This window comes from Protomyctophum parallelum (assembly GCF_964188405.1).
Source record: "Protomyctophum parallelum genome assembly, chromosome: 12".
NCBI classification, from domain to species: domain Eukaryota; kingdom Metazoa; phylum Chordata; class Actinopteri; order Myctophiformes; family Myctophidae; genus Protomyctophum; species Protomyctophum parallelum.
Window position 1 is genome coordinate 41,695,909 of NC_139712.1, and position 12,560 is coordinate 41,708,468.

Below are 12,560 nucleotides of genomic sequence, written 5' to 3' on the forward strand. Positions count from 1 at the left end.
TATAGTCCGGTGCGGCTTATATATGGGATTTTCCCTACATTTGGCTGCTGCAGCTTATATTCAGGTGCGGCTTATAGCAGTACATTAAACGTATATTCAGTGATTTCACTTAATTCAAATATCACTTATTTTTTTGTTTTGTTGTGATAATCCTCTCTACTATAGAGTGTGCTGACCATATAAGGAGTTCCTCCCTGTCCCCAGTTAACCCCTGGGGGTCAAAAAACCGTAGGTTTCGTTTTTGGCTCTCTATCCAAAAACGAAACCTAAGGTTTTTTGAGTGAAATCACTGAATATACCTTTAAAGTACAACTGTAAACAAAAAACTGTTAAATGTGAGTGGACGACACCATAAAGCATTACACTTGTTTACAATAGGGCCCACCATTTTCAATTCATAAAAACATTTAGAGACGTACGAATATACACAACTATGTCCACACTTTTCCTGAGCTGTGTGTGTTCCACTTCCTGTCGATTTCCTTGGATATCATTGGTCATCTGACCAGTTTAATTGGATTTCATTGGATCAAATCGACAGGAAGTGGAGCACACACAGCCCAGGAAAAGTGTGGATAGTCAAAACAGGAAATCATCATAGAGGAGGTAAAAAGGAAAAATAATACAGCGAGGGGGGGGGAAATGGGTGGGTGGGGGATTCCGATTTTACGGGGGCCAGTTTTGAATTGCAGCCATCCGTAGGTGCCCTTTGAGAGCAGTTTTGAAGGAGTCAAGGGATTCGCATGTCTTAATGACTGTTGGTAGGGCGTTCCACATTGGTGGCATAGGAGGAGCTAAATGGATCGAGTCCCTTGTTTGTGCCGAATCTGGGTTGCACATGGTTAAGTGCGTACAGGGTATCTATCTGCAAATTTCCAAAGTTCAACATTTTTAACACCAAATTGTCAAATACTAGATATTTTGAGCCGCTATGTGTCCCTCACATCTAGTAACCTCTTTCCGCCTCTGTCTCCCTCCCCTTCTATCTCCTCTCTCCCCTCTCTGACATCTGACGTTCTGTGTAGGAGTGAGTTTAATTATTTCATTGAGCTTCATTGAGCTAAAACTAAGACGAAAAATGTTCGTCGACTACCTTTTCCACTGAAGAAAACTAAATGGAAACTAAATTAAAACTATTCTATGGTGACTAAAACTAAGACTAAATATACTGACAATTTCGTCAACAAATAAAAACTAGACTAAAATGTTAGGAAGGGACTAGTGGACAACAGATCCAGTATAAGTCATTTTACACTTGGTTGCATGCTGAAAATAGCAGATCTACAAGCACACAAAATCACCTGTAGATTTAGTCGACTAAACTCTTATGACATTTAGTCGACTAAAACTAGACTAACACTAATACATTCCAGGTGACTAAAATGTGACTAAGACTAAGTGAAAACTATTCAGGAGACTATGACTAAAACTAAAATAGAAATTTGCTGCCAAAAACAACACTGGTCAGTCCATGTAGGGTCATACACCCTAGGGTCCCTTTTCTGGCCATGTGATAATACAGGGCTTGACACTGAGGTCTCAGAGGCAAGTACAGGTCATGTTCTACTTGCCCAAAGGTCACGCCCACTTGCCCGAAAAGTAAATAGTCCATTATAAAATGATAGAAAAAGCACTTGTAGAACCAATTCATGTAGCATTGATTGATGGTTCTTCATAAACTCCACTTGCCCAGACATATTTACTCGGGCAAACGAGTAAATAATTAGTGTCAAGTTGTCAACCCCTTAATAGGTGGGAAATTGACATAATATATATATATATATATATATATATAATAAAAATTGATAATAATAATAAACTTTATTTATATAGCACCTTTCATACATAAATGTAGCTCAACGTGCTTTACAGAGCAGAAAAGATAATAAAAGCAAAACAAAACAAAACAAAACAAAACAGCATTAAAACAGGCAAGCAGTTAAAACAATAGGACAATGGTACAAAGATAAAAACAGATAAAATAAGGCAACGACATTAAAAACAAGCCGAATAAAAAAATTAAAAAAAATAAAGATCACTTAAAAGCAATGTTGTAGAGGTGGGTCTTAAGCTGAGCTTTAAAAATGTCTACAGAGGCTGCCTGACGAAGGTACAGTGGGAGCTTGTTCCATGCCGACGGCCCGTAGAAGCAAAAAGCTGCTTCCCCGTATTTTTTTGTTGCCATTTTTTTTTTTACATTTGGTGAAAACAGGCACACATAGCCAATGTGAAATAGCCATTCACATTCACAACACAATCAACACATGAGCTTGGGGAGATCTACTTTCGCCATTGACGTACAAAGTATCATAGGATTTAAGTGGTTAAACTGCATTCCAGTGTTGTCTTGCATCATACCAAGCCAGATACCTTGTGTGTGGCAGGGCCCATTCTCTCGATCACGACGGTGCTTTGCAACACCTTGGTCTCCAGTGAGTGGAATGCTCTGTTGGTCTCAAAGGCTGGCCAAGAAAGTGTGTGTGTGTGTGTGTGTGTGTGCTTGGAGAGGGGGTGTGCGTAACTCTCCCACAGTGCTGAACAGAAATCAATTAGTGCCGTGAATATGTGGGGAGCAAGCCCCCCACAACCCCTTTGTCACGACGTGTGAAACAGCTGCTACGCGTGAGACAGCTGAATGTGTACACCCCGCGATGCACATACACACACACACACACACACACACAGCATTGAAGGCTGAGCTACAGTACACACACACACACACACACACACACACAGAGGGGCGACGAAGAGGGCTAATATTGTGTAATTAAGGATGCCTTTCAGGCTGAGGGAGAGTTCAAATAGAGCTATTTGTCTGGTCAGAGAGAGTGAAAGCTCCACACCTCTGTGTGTGTGTGTGTGTGTGTGTGTGTGTGTGTGTGTGTGTGTGTGTGTGTGTGTGTGTTAGCTCTCTCCAGCCAGGACCACCAGGGACATTAATCATTAGTGAAATTACCTCCTGTCTTGAGCCCCCCCCCCCCCCCCCCCCCCCCCCCCCCCCACACACACACACACACACACACACACACACCCCACTATCAATAAATCTGCACCCAGAGACTGTACAAACACTTGTTCCCCATCACATTTCTTCTGTTTTATTGCTCTATCTCTCTCTCTGGTCATCCTGCACTCCGCTGGTCCCACTGTCTTTAACAAAATGACATTCATCTGTGTCCGTGGTACCCCCACCCCCTTTTTTCTCCTTCTTATCCCCATCTAAACACGGTTGCCATGGCATTTAACAAATTATTGCAATTACCCTCGTCTTGTGGGTCGCCCCTGGAGATGGGCTGAGGGGCAGGGGAAGAAAGGTGCAGGGAGGGTGGGCAAGAAGAGAGGGAAAGTGAATGAGGACTGGAGAAGGTGATAATCCTTTTTTGAACAAAAGGTCAAATTGTTGAATAGAGATGCTTTGATTAAGCAGAGGATGTACAAAGTGGACCTGTTTGAGAGAGTGTGTGTGTGTGTGTGTGTGTGTGTGTGTGTGTGTGTGTGTGTGTGTGTGTGTGTGTGTGTGTGTCCGTCCTATTCAGTATAGACCTGGGAGTGTTGATTATTGAAAGACAAAGCCAGCTACAGCTTCTGTGTGAGGCGTGTCCTCAACCCACCTCCCGTTTGTGTGTGTGTGCATGCGTACTTTGTGCCACTGTGTGTGTGTGCCACTGTGTGTGGCAGGTGGATTCCATCAGTTTAAGAGTCATGTCAGAAGAGCGTCTCCTGTGTCCAAACGTCAACCCCAGCCGACCCTTAACCACAAACATTTCCTTTGAGGGAACTGGGGTTAAGAATAGATAAAAGGGCATGTTGTATAGGTCAGGTGTTGAGTGGATAGTCTTAATGTAGAGACCGAAGCATTTAGCATATCAGTAGCGGGAGCTTTGATCCATCATTGACCTTACTGCCAGTAGTTTATGAGTATAACATTCTAAACAGCTGCATCATGCCATCATTTCTTTAACCACTTAAACACTGGTCTCAGTGAGGAGGATATGCCTTGTAACTGCACTTGGGCCTCTTTTTTCCCCATCTACACCAATTCTCTTCGCCAAAAATAGGCGATTTACAAACTCAGACCGCTTGGAGATTGGTTATTTTTGGGGGAATGTCCCCCCCGTCCCCCCAGAGTAGGAATGCTGACGTTCAAGTGGTTATTTGGCTGCTTCCCTGAGATGGATGGATGGATGGATGGATGGATGGAAAGATGAGATACCTTTATTCTCCTCCGGGGAACAGCAGTTAAGGTTTCAATCTTACAGGTAAGAGTATGAAAAGGAAAAAATACTGTTGTGTACAGCAAAAACAAGAAGCATCAGCAATACAGAGAAATGGTTAATGAAGGTAAAAACAAAATGGTGTCCATTACGCCAATACGCATACAAGATACACATTTTATCAATAACGGAACAGTTGTACACAGTTGTGTCTGTGTGTGTGTCTGTGTGTGTCTGTGTCTGTGTCTGTGTCTGTCAGAGGGGACAGTTCTCTTTAAAAATAGGTTCAGAGACGAGTAGGGCTGTCCCCGACTAAGGATTTGTATAGTCGACTGATAGATGAATACATTTGCTGTTAGTCGACTAATAGTCGACTGAGCAAAAAAAATGTATATAAAAATACAATATTTACAAAAATATTTTTTTGTGAACAACTGAGAGGCTTGTCATTAGCCAGATTTAGCACAGCAGGTGAGATTGAGATTCTGGAGTCTATCAGGCCAGCGCACTGTGCCATTAAAGTCACAGGCAGTGGCACATTGCCACACAGGCAGACACACTCCACATGCACATTGGAGATTTTAACAGTCAGAATGTTCAAATGTGTTTATGTCCCCCACAGACCTAGTGGAATAATACAATATTTTTGTATATTTTTGTAAATATTTTTTTTTGCTCAGTCGACTAAGAGGTGGTCAGTCGACTGAGACCCGTTCCGATCGATTAGTCGACTATTCGACTAATCGAGGTCAGCCCTAGAGACGAGTGGAATAAGGGGCCAGAGCGGGATATAGAGGTATACATTTAGATGGAGTATGTTTGATGGCGGTCCTCCTGTCATGGCCTGGTCTTGCCTCTGTTTGGTTAAATTATGTGGAGCGTCTGCATTCAGTGAGTCAGGTATCCGCTGCTATAATTATGCAATTATGAGCTCTTTATATTCCTTTACCTACAACCGTCTCCACCGTACCAACCCCCTGCCAAGCTCCACTCGTGCTAAATGCCTCGAATTAGATATCTTTCTCTCTCTCGCCCTCCTAGTGGGTGTCTTGTGTTTTTTATATTTATTTTCATCCCCTTTCTCAGTTTCACTAAAGTGTGTGTGTGTGTGTGTGTGTGTGTGTGTGTGTGTGTGTGTGTGTGTGTATTCTATATGAGTTCTCTCTCCTGCATAGATACAATTGGTATCCTGACCAGAACATGTATGTTTCTGTTTAGTCATCAGCTGGAGACACGGGGAGATCCTTAGTTACTTAACAAGCACTTTATAGCAATGAAAAGCACGTATTTAGCACAAGCACACACAAACCTCATGTTTCTATATCAGTGGTTCTCAAACTATTTCATGTCAAGGACCCCCAGAATTATATGTAATTGGCCCCCGAACCTCAATCTCAAAATATGTTGTTCACTTAATTAACTCGTGCCGCGCTACAATAGCTAAAGTATAACAATGCTTACAACACCAAAAGGGGGTTCCCGTCCAGAATGGGTTAATATATCCTTGGATGTTTCATGAGTGTGTCTGTCTGTGCATGCGTGTGTGGTTCACATAACTAGATGAATCCATGTGCATGTGTCTGTGATGCACAAGGTGTGTAGTCAACAATTTAGATATTTGCTCACGCTTTGAACGTGGCGTTTGTGTGTGTGTGTGTGTGTGTGTGTGTGTGTGTGCATGCCACACGTTTCTGGAACCTATGGGAACAGCAGTGTGTGCCAAGGCTTGTGTCAAACAATCAGGTTAATAACCTTATAATGATATGACACACACGTGCGTGTGCACACACACACACACACACACACACACACACACACACACACATATTACTATACATGTGTGATAGATAAGAGATATTTTTTTAATGCACATTTGCCGTCTTTAACACTGAAGCCGAAAAGGCAGATCTATACGCTATTTCGCTCACAATGCGTTGTGACCTTTTGGATTGGCTACATTATATCCTAAATGTGACCTAAATGTCTAATCCCAGCCTGTTTCCTAATTGTAAGCTTACTCTTTTTTTGTATTATCATGAAACATCTATCAATTCTACTGTACTTGTGGGGACACTTTGCATAATAATACAATACACGCACACACACGCACGCACACACGCCTTATCAGCTACCTCTAGCTGTGTCTTTATCAGTGTCAATGGAGCAATCTCATTTCCCATGATGCGCTGCTTGCTTTTTGTGCCAAAGTGTTGCTGTTCAGATAATTAGTCCTGGCGTTGTTATTTCTGGGTAAAGCTGTGAACTGTGGGACTCTATAATTGAATTGGGACCTACAGTAGGTGTGTGTTTGGTTTTCATTTAGAGGTGTGTGTGTGTGTGTGTGTGTGTGTGTGAGAGAGTCAGTCAGTCAGTCATTTGTGGCCCAGTGCTTCAACTGGTTTCATTCCCACAAGAGACCTTTTTTGAAAACAAATCGCATAACCTAACGCACTGAGGATCCATCTCCTTAAAAGTGCATTTTTACTTGCTTTTCTGACGGAGCGATTTGACGTGGCTAGTAATTCACTTTGGTTGAGAAGTGAGCATTGTGTAGTGCAATCCTGTCCTGTGTGATCGTTTCACACAGACACGCCTGCCAGCCATTAAGTGGTCAAATGGGTGAGCCGCGTGCATTCTCAGAAGAAAAAGTGTGAGAACTACTGATTTAGAAGGCATTTATCGAACCACGCCTAAGGTCTTAATGGGTTAATTAAGCCAGCCACAGAGGAAACTGCGTTGGCAGGAGAGTTTAGTGTGAGGGACACATTGATGGGTGGACGGACGGACGGACGAGATGACTCAAATCAGTTGGTTTGGGGTGGATCTCAAGCCCAGTCATTAGTTGGGTATTAACTCCCCCTTCCCCCCCTCTAAGCCCCCCCTAAGTAATGATGGGGCATACAGGCAGAGATGAATGAAGGCAGATTGAGTAGGGGGGGGGGGGGTGTTTAAACCACTGCACCTGCCCAAGGCCACTAACTCACTACAGGGGGTCCTAACCACTGCCGCTTTCGCTGCCCCTTGCTCTGCTTGTATGGGAAGTGCAACACACTGCTGTGGAACACAGAATTATAGAGAGAGGGATACTTTTTGAGTGGTGCAACCACCCCCTTACGGAGCTACGTATGTGTGTGTGGGTGGCTGGCTGGGTGGTTGGTTGCGTCTGAGCACGAAAACAGCATGGTTGTTTTTCATCGCCTGTGCGCAACCTAACACACACACACACACACGCACATATTAACTGTATATATGGTGATTTCTGGTGTGCCGGTACGGTAACAAGACTACTCGCCCCGTTTCTGTTTTCCTCCCAGAATTTTCCCCAGTGAGGGGTGGGAGAGGCTGGACAGCAGACGGCTGGACTTTGAATTTCTCTAACTATAAACTTTCATGACAGCAGAACAGCCTAAGTACAAATATAATTTATGAAAAGCTACTACAGTGAAGTCTGTTCACAGAAGTTGTTGTAGGATATGTGGGGATTATCTGACGAGGTACCATTTGAGGGGGCAAAACCTTACATATACTAAATAATACTAAATTGTTTATAGGTTCAATATAAGTCAAATAATATAGCCTTTCCACAGGAGTATCTTTTTATATTTTTCCAAAAAGAATACAAACAGCCAATAGCATATTACAAAGTTATCCCCCTCACTGGGGAAAATTCCGGGAGGAAAAACGGGCAAGCACCGGGGCGAGTAGTCCAGTATTCGCCAGTACAGTACAGTACAGTAGAGGGACCCCCACACGGTAACTCTGTCATTTCTCAACCGTTTCGGACGCGGGGTGGCTCGCCGCAATCGGGCTGGCACCCTGGCAGGGCTTGACACTTGACATTTTTCCAAGTAGCACGTGTGCTCCTAAATTGAAAAATCTAGTAGCACACAAATAATTTTAGGAGCACGATGAAAATATTGTGTCAATGAGGAGGCATTTCAAAGTCACTGGCTCCACCATTATAACCACTGGCCCAGGACATTCATCAGGTGTTGATCGCCATATTAAATAAAAATAACATATTTGGTAAAAAATCTTTCCGTAAAATAAAAAACCCTACTTTAACCCTAAAGTAAACAAGCAAAACTAACTTCTGCCTATTCCATATCATGTGTAGTTTTCAGTTAATTTTATAACTACTACACCTAAACTACATTTCTATAAAGCAAATGTGATTCTACGATGCAGCTTGATGAATTTTTATTTATCAAAAACTTCTATCACATATTAACTTTTTTTTTTCAATTATATAGTGCTGTTGTTACAGTATGTCCTAATCACTCTCAAGCATACATTACTTAGGCTACATTAAATTTGTAAAAATAAAACATAATGAGGATTATCCTACCTATTGTGAGAAATGAGAATGTTCAGTTTTCAATAACATTTTAACATGCATCCTAATGCAGTACATTACAACAAGAATTGTGCTGCATATTCAAGAAGCTTTATTTGTTACTGACTGCCTGACCGATTAAGCAGCAAAATATTGTTGGGACTCCACATATTTTTACTTGAGGGCTTGTTTTAGACAGGCATATAACGTCACAGCTGAGAAGAAGAATTGTCACTGTTTATTTAACTCTGGTTACTGAAAGTGTACGGGACTTGTGTGACGAGCGCGTAGAACAGAGGTAACTCTATGGGTAGAACGTAACGGCGGTTATAAATCACAGATGATGTGAGTTGATTCTTTGAAAACTGGCCGAGTGACGAGCATTTTTATGACCTAATGAGTTTATGGTGCGTTCGTAAAACAGCGCACCGGAGTTTGCATTGCACAGTGCGCTCTCCCCCTCACAGTCAGAGGGAAAAGCAACCAGTGCCGATAGGCCGTTACCACTCTGAGTGTGTGTGAAGAGTCTGAAAACAACGTTAGCATATGTAGCAGTATTCCTTTTCGGGTTCATGATCCGGTCGGGAGCGGATGGTATCGCTGCTACTTGTTGTAATCATTGTTTGTAGTCATCAGGCTGGAACCATCAATCTGGAACCGATTTTTCTCAATAAAAGCCGTTATTCTTCCGGTTTGATGGAAAGGAAGTTCCAGATTATGGTTCCTGCCTGATGACTACAAAACAATGACTACAACTGCAGTATTATAATGATCTGTGACTACTTAGAAGGTAAATTAATACGAAGACATCCTGGCAGTGGGTACATTTAGGTCAATGCATTAACAGAATAAATCCTGGCAGTGGGCGGTACATTTGGTCAATGCATTAACAGTGTGCGATACGAAGGAAAATGTTGATGTACATGTTTGTTTGTCTCTGGATTAGCCTCGCTCACCCCTTCCTGTCTCTCTTAGGGCTGGTTGGTGTGTGAGGACCCAGCATGCCAGAATCGGATCAGACGTCTCCCCATTTCCTTCTCTCGCCACGGGCCCATCTGCCCCGCCTGCACCAGGGCCACCCTCAGACCAGAGGTGACACACACACACACGCCCCCAGCCCCCCCCACACACACACACACACGGGCCACCACGAAGGTAAGGTTGTATTCAAATGCAACTGGTAGAACAACCGCACAAAGACACTGAAATTATGAAATTAAGGCAAGAGGTAAAGTAAACACTCGCACAGACCTGAACAAAACACAATTTTAACTAATAATGTGAGTTTTGTCCAGGTGATGGTGCTCTGGAGCCAGTTTATTCCATGTGAGCTGATTAATATCATATAACTGTTACACGCATGCACAACAGTATGGGTGATAAAGTGAGACTCCCACTCGTGTGTGTGTGTGTGTGTGTGTGTGTGTGTGTGAGAGAGCTGGCTGGTAGTTTAGTAACTGTCTGCGTTTGATAGAAACCTTTATGAGCACTTTGTTATCCGGACCACTGGATTTAAAAGAAATACTCTTCTTTCAATTGAACATTTTTCTTTCCTCTCTCCTCTCTCCATTTAGACATTAACTGGCACCCCTTAGCTGTCATTTTTCTCCTAGCACCGGTCCCTCACCCATTTCCCTGTCTCCCTTTCTTTCTCTCTTTCTGCATTGGCTGTGTGTCTGGCCTGTGGCGACAGGTTGTAAACCTTGGGAACGATTTCTGCTGTCACCATTGTCACTTAGGCTTCCATTACTGTGCCTGAGGGCCCCGGCACTTTAAACTGTTGTCAGAATTTAACTCTGTGCCTGTTTGCCCCTTCCTCTCTCCCCTGCCTCCTCTATCCACTTGTTTCACTAGTTGTGTTTGACCTTCATTACTCAATACAATATTAATATATACAATAGTCTCAATGAAATGCCTAATGTGTTGAGTGCCACAACGTGCACTGACATTTACATTTTTGCCATTTAACGTGGCTTGTTATCAAGAGCATCCGTGCATCAACATAAGTGCAGCAGGAAATTAACCTTTTGATTTTTGTTTCGGCCAATAGTCCAGATAGCCACTAACGAGTACATGGATATCGTTCGAACACGGTGTTTATGTATAGACCAGTGGGTCTCAAAGTGGGATCCAGGAACCCTCATTGTTCTTTGAGTGGGGGTTCCAAATGGCCCCTTATACGAGTGTGTAACTCTCAAAGTGATGGGGGTCCTTGAAAGGATAAAGTTAACCCATTCTGGGCGGGAACCCCGTTTGGTGTTTTAAACATTATGTTGTAATTTAGCTATTTAAAAATAGCACATCTACAAGCTCATAGCGCGCCACTCGGTGGCGCGCTATGAGCTTGTAGGTCTGCTATTTTTGAAAAATCGTGAAAATATCCGCTGGAACAGGACTATGAGGTGGACAGACTGGGCACTAGCCTCGATACCCAGGCTTTCATTTCGTCTGCGCGAAAAACGCATGGGCTGCACTGGCCTAAAAGTGGGAGAGAGACCGGGGCTGACGGACAGATCGGTGAACCAATCAGGGTGCGCGTTTTTCTGAGCCGCGGCCCTCCCATCTAGGCCAGAAATGTCTAGCGTTAGCTCAGGCTAACTGGGCACTAACTTTTCGCTGTCTGACGCGGAGCTGTTGGCCAGAAGTGGAACGGCACAACCAACACATGAATCATATCACTGATAGACTGTTGAACCAGCTGTTTGTGGCTGACGATCAACGAGCCTCATTCAGTGTTCAGTCACATGTGACCACTCTCTGACACACTCTGACACACAGTCGTTCTTCGCTATGAGCTTGTAGATCTGCTATTTTTCAATAGCTAAAGCATAACAATGCTAACACCAAAAGGGGTTCCCGCCCAAAATGGGTTAAGCACCAGAACTCCCTATATGATTTAATATCTGTATTTGATAGCGTCTGTTATATTTATTATTTATCACAAAGCCTCAACAATGATTTGGAGTCGGGAGGTACGGTTGAATTTAAAGGGATACACCGTCCAACGGTGACAAATTACATATGTTTTTTAGTGTTCAAATCATAGACTGTAAAAAATATGGACAAAGCGTTCCCCGGGTCTACCATGGACGTAAAATGAAGCCTGTTATTCCTGCACTGTAAGTCGCCATCTTTCTAGATCCGTTTTGGCCCAGCTGGCCCATTGGCTGGCTCCGTTTTGGCCCAGCTGGCCATTGGCTGGCCCAGACAACGAGGCGGGTCTTCTCCGTTGGTTTTTATTTTGACTCGAGTGGGAGGGGAATCCCGTTCATAGACTGTAACGGTAGCCACGCCCCTGAGAACATACGCGACTTTATGGTCATTTTTTTAATTAATGGGACCATAATTTTCCAAAAAGAATATTATGACATTAGAAATGAGACTTTAAACTAGTGACTGGAAGCAGAAAGTATTCATGACCATGTTTATTAAGGTAATACAGTCTAGGTGAAGTTGGGCCCAAATACATGGACTTCTATGGGGCTATGGGTTTTTCTGGGTCCAATGACAGCGCCACAACAGGACATTATATGAACTACGATTTCCTTAGTGGCTTCACAAAATATCTGTCTGACTGCCCCCCTGGTTCAAATTAAATTAAAGGCATCCAAACTGTATGTACCCGTGTGGAAAAAACCTGCACACTCATAAGGAGTGGTGGCATCGTTTTAGCATCTCAATAATAATTGGGCCAGGCTGCAGCGGAAGATGAACGTGAGCATTCCCCACTTTACCATCTCCCCGAGCCGTGCTCCTCCTCTCCGTCCCCTCCCTCAGTGCTCGGACGCAACGAGACACAATTACTTTCGCCGCGGGCGTGCTGAGAACTATCGATCTACAAGCTCACGACGCGCTGCAATGCGATGCGCCGTCGGCTTGTAGGTCGGCTATTCTCGGCGTATGACATCAGCGGCGCGCAGCCCGACTAAATCAGGCATATCTCCTCCCTCCATGCCCCCCCCCCCCTCTCTCCATGGACAGATTCAGAGCGTGATCTGATCTCCATGTAA

The 12,560-nt window shown here is 43.6% G+C and overlaps 1 protein-coding gene across 2 annotated transcripts in view; it reads left to right on the forward strand.

The window, feature by feature from the left end:
* Positions 1-12,560, forward strand: part of pola1 (polymerase (DNA directed), alpha 1) — a 113,332-nt gene that overhangs the window by 72,042 nt on the left and 28,730 nt on the right. For both annotated transcript variants that reach the window (XM_083778484.1, XM_083778485.1), the window contains exon 35: positions 9,526-9,642. In XM_083778484.1, the coding sequence (XP_083634610.1) occupies positions 9,526-9,642 (117 nt within the window). The remainder of the gene's footprint in view (positions 1-9,525; positions 9,643-12,560) is intronic.